Here is a 12,669-nt window from a genome sequence, read left to right as displayed (position 1 = left end):
ATGTCATCAAAGAATCGTGTGCCACACAGACCCATGTGGCGATGGAAGGCAGGACAATACCCAATCAGGATGCCTTTAAACCATATCATCTCGTCCCTTACTAGTTATGCTGGGTCTGGTTCAGTCTTGCAGAACCAAGCTCGTAATCTTCGGAGCAGGTCTGAATAGAAAATGCTTAATTTGCAGCTTCCCTTCTTCAGCTAACCCAGCAGCTTCTCTCTTCGCCAAAGCTATTCTTGAGCAGTACACTGATGAGAAGTGGAGCTAGACGTCTTTGAAAAATTAACTGCCTCTTGGATGTACGCCGCGGCAGGCCGACGATCTAGCAAAGCTACGAGATGGTGTGCATGCAATGTACAGAAGATGCTCCTAAGCCTCCTTGCTTTTCATTTAGGAAGAGTATTTCACGGCCACCTCGTGTGGTCTGCGACACCAGTAGACTTCATGCCTAAATTTGGAACTTGCACCAGGAAACGATTGTGAATAGCCACGCAAGAAATGACACATCAGCTTAGAAAACATCAGATCTTGGCAACTGTTATTCTTCCTTTTATAGTTAAATGTCCTTGTGCTCACATGTCCAACACACCCATAATGCCACGTATTATGAGATTTAGAGTCTCTTCAGCACAATCTGTCTTTGCAGAAAACCAAAGACGTGGAATCTTAACTGAACTGCAAGCTTGGTTGCCAGATACGGTTTGCAGATTTGACTGATGCCGGCCCAGCCACAGTGACTTGCTTTTATTAAAATTCCATTCAAGTCCGGACGCCCCAGCAAAGTCTTTGAGATACTTTCTCCTTTCTCGAACTCTTCTTTTTTTACAAATACAGTTGTGTGATCTGCACGTTGCGGCACTTAGTTCTGCCCCAAATTGGCGATTTCCCTGATTTGAATGCAAGAGCGCATCTTTATAGGCAGCATCTATACAGCCGGTGCAAAAAGCACGCCTGAGAGAGCACCCTTGCGGTGTACCACGTTGAAGAGAAAACGATTTGGGAGTGAGACCGCTGCTAATTATGGCCAACTTGAACAATTACCAGACCCATCTTATAAAATCATCTCCGAAATGGAATCGACGCAACCTGTTAAATATGAAATCATGCTCCAGTTACTTGAATGCCGACCTAAAATCACACATAATATGCCGGTACTGTCGTCAATGGTGGTATAATCAATAGCGTCTTGTATGGTTCTTATGTCACCACGAACATTCTTGCCTTTAATGAAGTCGTTTTCATCCGAAGTAACCAATTTTTGATTACTTTTCCTAAGCGTATAAAAACCTAGGCACTTATTTTGTAATGACGTCACTGCAGGCTTCGAGTTATGAACAACAAACCTGATTGAAACTGATGTCACTGATGCAGTCTGTCATTAGACCTCCAAAATCGTCCCAGAAGCGCTGAAAATTCCTTTGTAAAACCTGATATCAACGGTAACTTGTGAACACCCATTTTATCTGAACTGTATTTGCACTCTTCGCGTGTAGTTTCTTCCTCGCATGGGGCACGGTCGTTGTTCAACAGTTGTGGAATATCTTCAATGAAGTCTAAGTATCTCTCAGGAGCTGTGTTCCAGCCATGCAGCCCCACGAAGAACGATCGAGAAACTTCGAGAATATGTTTACCCCTGGAACTGACGAGCCATTTTCGTCCTGTAGCATGCAGGTTACCTTGTCTTTGGCTCGTGTCTTCATCAGCCCAAAAAGTATTAAGGAGGTTTGTTGCCATTTTCTAACCAGTTTACTTTGGAGAAGAGCATCTCTTTTTCCAGCTTCTGGTTTGGGTTTTTCTAACTCTGCCTTAGCTTCTTTACAGTTCTGAATCACGCTCTCCTCACAGGAGCTTCTCAAACATGAGTGCGATAGTGACACTCTGTCCTTTCTTCCTTTCACGGTCTCGCTTAGCTGGAGTTAGTTCTTTGCCCTTTCGTACGCATAGCAGCCTAACGTTATTCAGCAACATCTGAATCAGCACTTGAAGGCTGCTACAGCCAGCATGCGTAACCTTCTTTATTCTTAGCAGCACGAATTTCATCCTATATCTCATCAGCTAACAGGTCACCGCTTAAAAGCTTGTTATTCAGCCTCCATACATCTGGACAACGCCTCTCATTGCTGCTGCTCTATATGCAAAGCTATGACTTTATGGTGGCTGAAGACAGGCGGCTCTTTGCTCCAGGGCGACGTTTTGAGAAAGACCCATGGTGCCGCTCATTACAAAGTCATCAATTCTAGATTCCTGTAGAGAGTTCAGAACCCGCCACGTGAATCGTTTCTGTTGAGGGCTGAGCCACCCCCATGCCTAACAGCCCAAAGTCGCTGATTATTTCCTTCAAAATTTATGACGGTTGTAGTGTTCCTCTTTGCGGTCCATCTGCATCCAACTCGCTTTGATGCACGTTTGGGTCCGCCGCGATGATCAGGTTGGATAGATCATCTTGAGCGTTAGCTATCCCTCAACATATTTAAACAAGGATGCTGCCTAACCGCATAGGAATGGGTATACAAACTTAAAAGTTGAAAACATGTTATCGAAATGCAACCTTACATGAGCATAAGCACCTCCTGTGAATCGCGATAATTTTGACAGTGTCAATCGCTTCAATCAAACTCGTGAGTCCCTGTGGGACGAGTATGCAAACCTCCTTTCGACTGACCGGTGTCACCATGTGTTGAGGAGAATGCACTACCTTTACTCGCTCATCCAGCACGGCTCACAACCTGGGGTCAAGTGCCGTTTCCTGGAGCCTGCGATTGTGCCTGTGGAGGTACTTGCTGGTGAAATGGTGCCTTGACAACTGGTCTCCATTTCTTTCATTTTCAAGCCCCCGAACATCCCACGTTATAACGCTGAGCTTAGCCATTTACGTAATGACAATGGTGATGGCACGCAGCATTATCTGATGCAGATAAGTCTAGGATGAGCACACCCAATGGTAAAAAAACTAGCTGGCGCAGCTCCCGACGAAAAGGGCATCGAAGCGTACAGAGCTTAACTGCCTCAACGACCATACGCAAACGGCATAAGCGAATGCAAAGCACACACGCGTGCAAATGACTGTCGTCGAAACCAGTGAAAACGCACGGCGAAGTGAGCCTGAAGCACGGGAACGCCAGCTCGCTGCCACAGGGATCCGACGGCTGGAATGCTGGAGCGGTGTGATGGTTGTCACGTGGGAGTGGTCAGTTGTCAGTGGAGGGGAGGGAGCATCCTTGGCTTAACACACGAGTGGTGGAATTGGTGCAGAATCAGCTGCGAAACTGGTCCCAGCACGGAACAATCTGGCGCGCCAAAGGTCGATCAATCGAATTCCATAGCCATGACAAAGACACAGACTGGAAGGTTGCAAGTACCAGAAAAATGCTGAGCTTTGATGTTTGGCTTGACGGCGACAGGAAGGGGGGGGGGGGGGGCGCTTCCAGCGCTGCGTCTATTCATGAGTGCTTTTTCTAGCAAGGGGTGCCACCCACGTAGGAAGGAAAACGCGATAGAGTGAGAGCGAGGAATAAAGACGGAACCACAGCCTATCATCTAGGCACTTGACAAAACACCCGAAAAATAGAACGCAGCGGCGTAGTTTACAGCCAGCGACAGCTGCGGCGACGGGTTTTATATGGCTGATCCATGCCATCGAAGCTTACGTAACCATACTGGTGAGACCCGACACTGTCAGGTGAACACCGCCAGCTGAAATGAACGAAGTGAGTGAGTGAACACCGTCAGCCGCCGCCGTAACACTGCCGGCCACCGCTGGAACACCGCCGGCCGCTGCCGGAACACCGCCGGCCGAAGCCGGAACACAGCCAGCGCCGCGGAACACCGCCGCCGAAGCCGGAACACCGCCAGCCGCCGCCGGAACACCGCCCGCCGCCGCCGGAACACCGCCGGCCATCGCGGAACACCGCCAGCCACCGCCGGAACATCGCGAAGGGCCACCCAAAAGCAGGCCCAAACCGTGGTAGCCGGTGGAAGCCGGCACCACCCGCGGCCGCCAACTGTCGGCGCAGATCTCCGAGATCTTACTGCGTCGTAACGCGGACAGAACTGGACCGCTGGGTGATCTTATAGCTTGGGAAACCATTTTTCGTAAAGACCGCCAACAGCAGCCTTTTTTCGTCCCTGGTAGATGGTCGAAGAGCTCACGCTTCGCTCGGTCGTTCAGCAGCCCGCTCATGAATAAGCGATCGCCGTACGGCGTCGATCGGTTTTTTAGTTTCAGACGATAATACTTATATCTTGTTACGCAGGTTTCTGTCATGGAGGCGCAGGTGACTGTGTTCGCTCTTGACAGACTATGCGCCGCAGACATGTCTTTTCTGGGGAAGAAAACATGTCTGCGGCTCTGACAAGAGGCGTCCTCTTGTCAAAGGAGTCGCTCCTCAATATCTCGGGAGTTTTAGTCTTAACGTGCCCTCCCTCTTTCTTTGTCCATATACTGTTCCAAAGCAGTAGGTTATGGTCTCTGCTGTTCCCTCCATATCATCAACTCGTTCTGTCAGCTCCAGTACTTTCTTCCGACAATTTTGAGCTATATGTAAGTGATCAAACGTCTGTGACTTCTGAAAAAGCTCATTTTCCATTTTCAATCGTCCTCTTCTGGGAGGACGATATAAAAGAGGAGAAGGAGAAGGAGGAGGAGGAGGAGGAGGAGGGCGCGATCTTTCTTTCCATTGTTGTGGGCACGCTTGCGATGTCCTTTTCCAAAATTGTCTCGATAATATTTTCAATGATCTCTTTGATGAAGCTCATGAGTTCATCATTAAAAGGAGACTTGCCTTTTGGAGACTTCTTTTGCCTCTTCTCAAGCAAAGAGATCATGTCCGTGCTCCATGTCTGACGGCTTCTGTTCCCTGTCTCCAGCTCGTCCGCTGACCCTGCCTCCGCGTCGCTTGAAAACTGAGTCCTCGCCGGAGGCCATAACCTACACATCTTTTGGCAACTACTCAAAAGGTACAGGCAATCCTAGACATCGGCAGCGTCCGTTAAAAGTCACCGTTCAACACCGGGTAAGAATGTCCCGCCACGCACCCTCGGCTACGTTCCGCTTCAGGCTCACATGCGGCCGGCCAGGAGCTCGAAGGCACCTACGCACCGCACGGCGGTCAAGGTCAGACTGTACTTACACCACGGTTAGAACAATCTCACCCTCATTGTTATTTTTACAGCGCAAATCTCGTTTTGTTTTGTATATAGATGAAGCAGTCTGCTTTTAATCTTAATCTCATTTAATATTGTCCAATGTTTATGTTCAGTACGAGTTGTTAAACATAGTCTGGTGTTGTTGATCATTATTGACTACTATTATGCTGGCTATTACAATGGTTGGCGCCATGGCATAGTTGAGTTTAAAAGTATGGAACAACGCCAAATTCAGACCAATGTTTTTCGGACTCCGCTTGCAAGATACGCAAAAATTGCAGCTAAGAAAAGCAGCACTTTGTTACATAGAGTGAGCTCTATATCCAAGGAATAAAAAGAAAATTGGAGCGGTGCACCTACCAATACTATGCCACCCCTCCCCACGTGATAAAAAGGCGTGTTTATTCTGACTGCCATATAATGTCGCAGCTGAGCAGATGGAAGATGCTATAAACTTCACACCTAGGGCTATATGACACGCAAAGGTTTGGGATGGAAAGCTCCACACCACAGACATGACTAAGTCCTTTGTGACTAGCACCATCACACCCCACATGCAACCAAAAATACGTGCCGCCGCCCATGACCACCATAGAAGAGTGCCTTCAGCGTGAGGCGACCTTTAAAGGGGCACCTTTACTTTCCGATCAGAGCGGGTGAAATAAAGTACCATTTTCTTAATGATATACAAATCTTAAAGTCAATTTCCTTTCGCCAAATAGATCGTGCTAAGTCCTCCAGGAAAAGTGGGGGGGGGGGGGGGGGTAGTAATCGGGCCGTCAGGTAGCCCTCCTCCCAATCATTTGCAAACAGGACGCCCCGCTCACTCTTAAAATCTCGCATGCTTTCAAAGATGTCGCTGCGCTAAAAAAGTGGAATCAACGGCCATTCGTCACCGCCACTCAGACCTGAACACATGTGTTTCATCGTGGCATCCTGTGTCGCCCCCACAATACTAGTGCCCACCCTTTGTACTGGCATGTTGGGCGGGCTCGATTTAATCTCTGGTAGACCAAAGACGTTTAACAAAAATGGAGTATATTGATCACGGGAGCATACACGCATGAAGTCATCCAAATTTCCTACATCGCTTAGACCATGTTCGATACGAATACACGGCGGCTATGATCCCCAGGGCAGGTAGCAGCCGTCGGTAACAACAACGGCCACTAAAGATGTATCAACATCGTGAACAAGTGTTGACAAGGACACGCTGACGCCGCGTATATCAACGACAGCGGGGGTAGAAGAACCGGAATCGGAGTCAAAGGGAACGGAGGGAGACGAGCCAGCTACGTCGTGAATATCAACGAGAGCTGAGGGTAGAAGGACCGGGGTGGCAGTCAAAGGAAAGCGGAGGAGAAAGGAGCCAGCTACGTCGTGAATATCAACGAGAACTGACTACCTTCCCCGGCGCCGCCCCGGACCACCACTGACCCACCGCCGACCCCGACCCCCAGGCGTGACCTACTCCCGGCCTGTGATTGGCCGGGTCACGTGACCACGTAGCTTCGAGAAACAGACGCGAAAATGGGATGTCTCCTGACGACAGAAGGGCCGCCGCTCTTGAGATTCGAACCCAACACGAACCTCGTACATGGTCACAACGCAGGCGCGCTAAACCACTGTGCCACCAGCACGATGATCGCGTTGGCAGGACAGAGGGCAGCTAATCACGTACACAACAGTACTTTATTTGTGCCGGAAGTCACTTGCCCGGTGTGTATTAATCACATGCCACCTCTTATTGTTCATGTGTCCTTACTGCAGCGCAGGTAAACTTTGCTCATAGCTGAAACTTTCTCCAATGAGATTGGTCTGGAGGTTGAAAACACGTGGCTTATAATTTTGTTAGTGTGCGGAATGTTTTTATTTGGAAAAACTGACACTGGGTGAGCGGCAAAGGTGGAGCATTTGTCCTGTTTTGGCCCATTTTGGTATATACCGTGATAGTTATCTCATTTTGTATGAAAAACAGTGGCGGACGACAAGGAAGAGCAATCCTTGCATGGACCTGCGCCCGACTCTGAGAAGCCGGACAATCTAATACTGATCAGGCATTCGACGGCTGGACCTTGGGGCAGCAAGTGCTCTGTTGTATGGCAGGTAGTAGCCACTAAATTGCGTGGTGGGTATTATTAGCTCCAGGCGAAGTGGGCAGTGTGGCATACTAATGCACTGTGATGTTCAGTTGTCTCCAATGACTACGCATTATGACTTAAAAGCTCATCTTCCTCAGCTGGCATGTCCTTTCCTTGAAGGCATTCACAAATTCCTTTCCTTAGGTGGGGGGATCGCATGACAAGTATATTAATGTCTAGAACTTCCTTTCAGAAAAGCAGGTACCCTTGTCGCTGTTTGAAGTCCTGGACATATCATGGGCATAGCTAACTGAATTCCTTCTCATGACGAGAACCCCGTGTCTCTCCACTAATTTGATGAGTTTCTTTTCCAAACGTGATGGCGTGCTGGCTCGCGTCGCTCCTTTCTCAGATCAGATCAGAATATTCTTCTTCGGGCTTCAGGGGCCCGCTGTTTACCTGAACAGGCCGTCCCCAGTAGAGGGGTGGAGTGGGGGGTGGGGGTGGGGGTGGGGAGGGGGTGGGGAGGGGCCACAGAGTTGTCTTACGGTGAAGTTCACTATTGTCTGCCGCTTGCATTTCGTTGTTGTTATTTGGGCTTAAGCGCGCGTCAACGACCGCGGTCAATTTGAGCACAACCTATTGCTGTGCAGAACTATGCCGTGCTATAAGATAAAGGTTGCTGTTGTTGGCTTCCCAAGCGCGTCTAAATAGCACAAGTTGCAAAATGAACAGTCTCAACACGCAGAGTGCAAAACAGGTATGCTAGGGTGTTTTCAGCCAAGGACGCGTGACGTCAGAAGATGCTGTAAAGGTGAGTAACTGATCGTGAGGGTCGATGTCGTTACGTCAGAAGATGCCGTAAAGGTGAGTAACTGACCGTGAGGCCGATGTCGTTACGTCAGAAGATGCCCGTAAAGGTGAGCAACTGACCGTGAGGCCGATGACGTTACGTGAGAAGATGCCGTAAAGGTGAGTAACTGACCGTGAGGCCGATGACGTTACGTCAGAAGATGCCGTAAAGGTGAGTAATTGACCGTGAGGCCGATGTCGTTACGTCAGAAGATGCCGTAAAGGTGAGTAACTGATCGTGAAGCCGATGTCGTTATGTCAGACGATGCCGTAAAGGTGAGTAACTGACCGTGAGGGCCGATGTCGTTACGTCAGAAGATGCCGTAAAGGTGAGTAACTGATCATGAGGTCGATGTCGTTACGTCAGAAGATGCCGTAGAGGTGAGTGACCGTGAGGTCGATGACGTTACGTCAGAAGATGCCGTAAAGGTGAGTAACTGATCGTGAGGTCGATGACGTTGCGTCAAAAGATGCCGTAAAGGTGAGTGACCGTGAGGCCGATGACGTTACGTCAGAAGATGCCGTAAAGGTGAGTAACTGACCGTGAGACCGATGTCGTTACGTCAGAGGATGCCGTAAAGGTGAGTAACTGATCATGAGGTCGATGCCGTTACGTCAGAAGATGCCGTAAAAGTAAGTGACCGTGAGGTCGATGTCGTTACGAAACGCAAGAACTGCTCTCACGTTACTAGTAGGGCCCTCGTCTATAAGTGAACCCAAGGACAATCCCGTTGTCTTTGACGACCAAAGTGACTATAGCGCTCGGCGACAAAGTGTGGGCACTGCACGAGGACATAAGCGACGGACAGCTCATGATCACATCGAGGACATGCTGGTGCTTGCCCCACTGGCAGAAGAAAACCCATGAGTACCGTATGTGTGACCCATGCGGATACTGCGGAGGCTAACTTCCTCCTTTCTTCTGACGCGATAAGAGGATTGCCACTCGCCTACGCTTGGCCTGGTAGCCCTAAGCTTGTTTCCCGCATTTCCATGGTCATAAGTGCTTTTCAGGTGCCGGGCCTTTTGCTAATCTTTTTTAAGCGAGCTGACAGCACCTGACCCAAGCCAGAGAACGGCACCCGGGAAGGGCGAGAACGAGTTCCGACTGTTCCCCCCTTTACCGCAGTGTCCGTCCGCTCGTTCCCAGGAATGTCGGCGTGTCCAGGCACCAAACCGAAATCCCCGGTTTGGCTGTCTCACGAATCTGGAATTCCTAAGGTCACTGGCCTCTGTAGATAAGTGGACCAGTGACCACCAGTGACATCAGTCATTTCTCTCACCAAAAATACGCCTTGTGCAACGTGCAGTGAGCAAAGCAATAGCGTACGTGCAATTTGGCAGTTGTTATCACGTAGACGGAGCAAGAACAAATTTACTGCAGCCAATTACTCCCATGACATTGCGATGCCTGGTTGCGCACACCTTGATTCAACCAGTCCACGCTCTCCGGCTTCTTTGCAAGCTGGAAATTTCCACTGTTTTCATGTCAATGAAACGAGATGTGAAACCATGATGACTATGTGAAGGCACGGGAATATACAACGATCACGCGGTTTGCATGAAAATCGATTGCAAGTTATACAGCGCAGCCTTTTGCGATTCACGAATTACAATTTGTGTTGCCAAACGGCTTGATCCTACGATCAGTGGTCGTAAAGACATCAGCCTCTGGAAAGGGAAATAGCCAGGTCGGATGGGCCGACCAAGCCTCTTGATTACGGGGTTCCCGCATAGTGACAGCAAGGTCATGCCCACAGCCCCACTAGAGCAAACAAAAAGTCCCTTTCTCCCCGCCCCGCCCCGCCGCCGGCCTACCCGGCAGCAGGTACCATGTGTAATAAGCCTTTGCCGATGGACTCGCTTCGGCACTGGTAACCTGGCACGTTGCCTTCGACACGTTGTCGGGTGATACGGGGTGGGGCGTTATATGGCTGCGTTCCGCAATGCGTCAAAATTCAAGAGTCTGCGTGGAAAGTGGTGTCGCTTACAGCCGATTTTGGTCTCTCAGTTTGGGGCGCTTTCGTAATTTTGGTCTCCCATTCGTGGACGGATTGCAGCTGCCGTCGATTTCCATCTCCTGCAAGGCTTTGGAAAGTGCATCTCAGTGTCTACGGCATTTTTGACAGCGGCGAACTGAAGGCGCACCGGTCCCCGGACGCGAACGCCCTCATTAATTAGGCGGTCGCCGGCTCCAAACCGGTCAGTCCGGTGCGACGGATCCTTGGCTGTGACACGTGTTTCGGGGTGCGTGGCTGCGGCTCCCTGCCACCAGGGTCTGACCGGCGGCGTTCCGCACGGGGTCCCAGCTCACCTGGCCGGGGCAAGGTCAGGCTCGTTGGGGACGGGGACGGCGGCAGATCTTATCCGAGCAAACCAAGGCCATCTGGACGTTATAGTAGTCTTGATGCGACCAGCAACGTCCTGTCATATGCCTCCAGCAACCAGATGGCCAAAGCAGGCTCTTCATAGGCCACAGGCCATGGATAGGAAAACGACAACGGAGTGGAAAGTGAGAACCCTCTCCAGGAACCGACACGACTTGGAAACCATCCCATATTCGTGGCTTGGTTAAAGCACTTCAAAAACTCCTTCACGCAGCAATGCTTGAAACCTCGAAGGCCTGAAACTTATGCGATGCGTTATTAAATCAGAACGGCGGCGGGCTTAAGCTGGACTTCTAAGAATCTTACGACGGTCTTCCTATAGAGCTAGTTCCCGGGTAACGTCACCAGTTTGCCGTGGGCGATCGTATGCCAATATCAGACTGTTTTTGGCTTTGCTGCTTGGATAAGGCTGCCTACGAGACCAAGTCAGGGATTTTAATTGAAAGGCACGTAAAAAATTACCTCCGAGCTGTTCGTTGGCCATCCTCAGTGTCACGGCAGTTCATGAGACACGGCACAACGTCTTTTTTCTGCGTCTGGTCATCCCTCCGCTCCCTCCAGAAGCGGAGCAGCGACCAGACGAGACCGGGGTGTCCCGTTGGCACGGATGACGAGCGGCCAAAGGCGGAGGTCGGGGTCAGGAGACAGGGCACCCGGACCGCTTCGGGGCATTTCCAAGTTGCGTTGCGCTGTCAGGGCCGCCCCACGTCCAGTTCCGAGAAGTTGCAGGACACCGAAATCGATACCCCCGCGTCGGACCATCGCTCCGGACGTCCCCGAGCATCGCTGCGAGCTGCCCGGCTCATGACCGCCGGGCAGCTTCGGGCTCAGGTTGCAGCTGCCTCCAGATAGACCCAGCCAAATCACCGGCGCGAGCTGTGCTAGGCAGCGGCGTCGGAGCGGCCAAACGGTGGCGATACATGTGTGCGGTCCCTCGCCCAGGTCCGCCAGCAAAGCTGCATGGCGCAGATCTCTAGCTACGCACCTCAGTCCCAGCTCATCTCTAGCTCCCGTCACAGTTCCAGCTCATCTCTAGCTCCCGTCACAGCCACAGCTCAGCTCAGCTGTCTTCAACGCTCCTCAGCGCCAGTGCCCAGCCCAGCCCCAGCGCCAGGCCCCAGCGCCAGCTCCGCGGCGGCGGCGCTGCGTCGCGGGCCGTCAGAGGGCGGACGTGCGCGGGCGGCGGCGACGGTGGCGGCCAGTGTGGCGCCGACAGCGGCGCGGCGCCCTCGTGCTAGGCTCCGCGTCGCAACCATGGCCGTGCCTTTGCCCAAGGGCGCCGACTTCGGGCGCAACAAGCGCACGCGGCGCACACTGGTGATGGCCGTGGTATTCGTGCTGTACCTCGTGCTGGGCGGCATCGCCTTCCGCTACCTCGAGACGTACCCGAAGACGCTGACTGTGCGGCAACCGCGCGCCGCATGGCATGTACTCAGAGGTGAGAGCGCCAACCGCCTCCTCCTCCGCCTCCTCTTCCGCTCCTCCTCCGCCCCCTCCTCCGCCCCCTCCGCCCCCTCCGCCGGCGGCACCTGACAGGCCGCTCCGGCCGGCCCACGCTGCCCAGAGGTCCTGGCGGCGGTGGTGCATGGGACAGAAAATCGGCAAGGGGTGTTGGAATCGTCAGGAGTGTTGCGGGTTTCGTCTCGTTAGAACGGGCTTTGTTAATATGCTGGCGAGAAAACAGCAGTGCGAGCTACGCTATTGTCGCCGATATTTACTCAGCTCGCCACGCCATTCAGCTTGATAACATTGTTTTCCCTCAGGCAAATGGGCCAGTTTGTAGCCACCGCAGATGTACCTATGTATTCAGAGAGACGGCACTGCTGCACACAAAGACGCTTGGTAGCTGACGAGCAGCTGACCTGTCGTCTGCTTTGTGCGGCCGACACGATATCTCGACGCATTCCGGTTCAGAGCGTGATAAGATATAGGGGGTGCAGGACGCGTACGGTGTCAGCACGCCCGCACAAAGCGATTTCATAAGGAGGTGCCACCTGTACTAGACAGAAGTGTCTGAAAAAATGCTACGAATGTCACGCATGAGCACATAAGCATTCTCGAAGCGAATATTCGACATATGAAGATTTCAAAGCAAGCACGACATAGGACGAAATAAGCTCACTTATAGCGAATGGTATGCTTTTGCGTGAAAAAGACTGCTCTGCACAAGGCAATTGCCCTACTTAGTAAATATGTACCTCAAT

At 51.5% G+C, this 12,669-nt stretch overlaps 1 protein-coding gene across 1 annotated transcript in view; it reads right to left on the bottom strand.

Annotated features, from left to right (window-relative positions):
* The window catches only part of LOC119114580 (potassium channel subfamily K member 5-like), a 23,583-nt gene extending 12,634 nt beyond the window's left edge, over nucleotides 1-10,949 (bottom strand). The window contains exon 1 of the mRNA XM_037238670.1: nucleotides 10,928-10,949. Within this exon, the coding sequence (XP_037094565.1) occupies nucleotides 10,928-10,949 (22 nt within the window). The remainder of the gene's footprint in view (nucleotides 1-10,927) is intronic.
* Between the last annotated feature and the right edge of the window lie 1,720 nt (nucleotides 10,950-12,669).

The sequence above is a fragment of the Pollicipes pollicipes genome, unplaced genomic scaffold (assembly GCF_011947565.3).
Source record: "Pollicipes pollicipes isolate AB1234 unplaced genomic scaffold, Ppol_2.1 Scaffold_266;HRSCAF=296_pilon_pilon_pilon, whole genome shotgun sequence".
In the NCBI taxonomy this organism is placed as follows: Eukaryota; Metazoa; Arthropoda; class Thecostraca; order Pollicipedomorpha; family Pollicipedidae; genus Pollicipes; species Pollicipes pollicipes.
The sequence above is the reverse complement of the archived record's forward strand: the minus strand, read 5'-3'. Positions and strand labels throughout refer to the sequence as shown.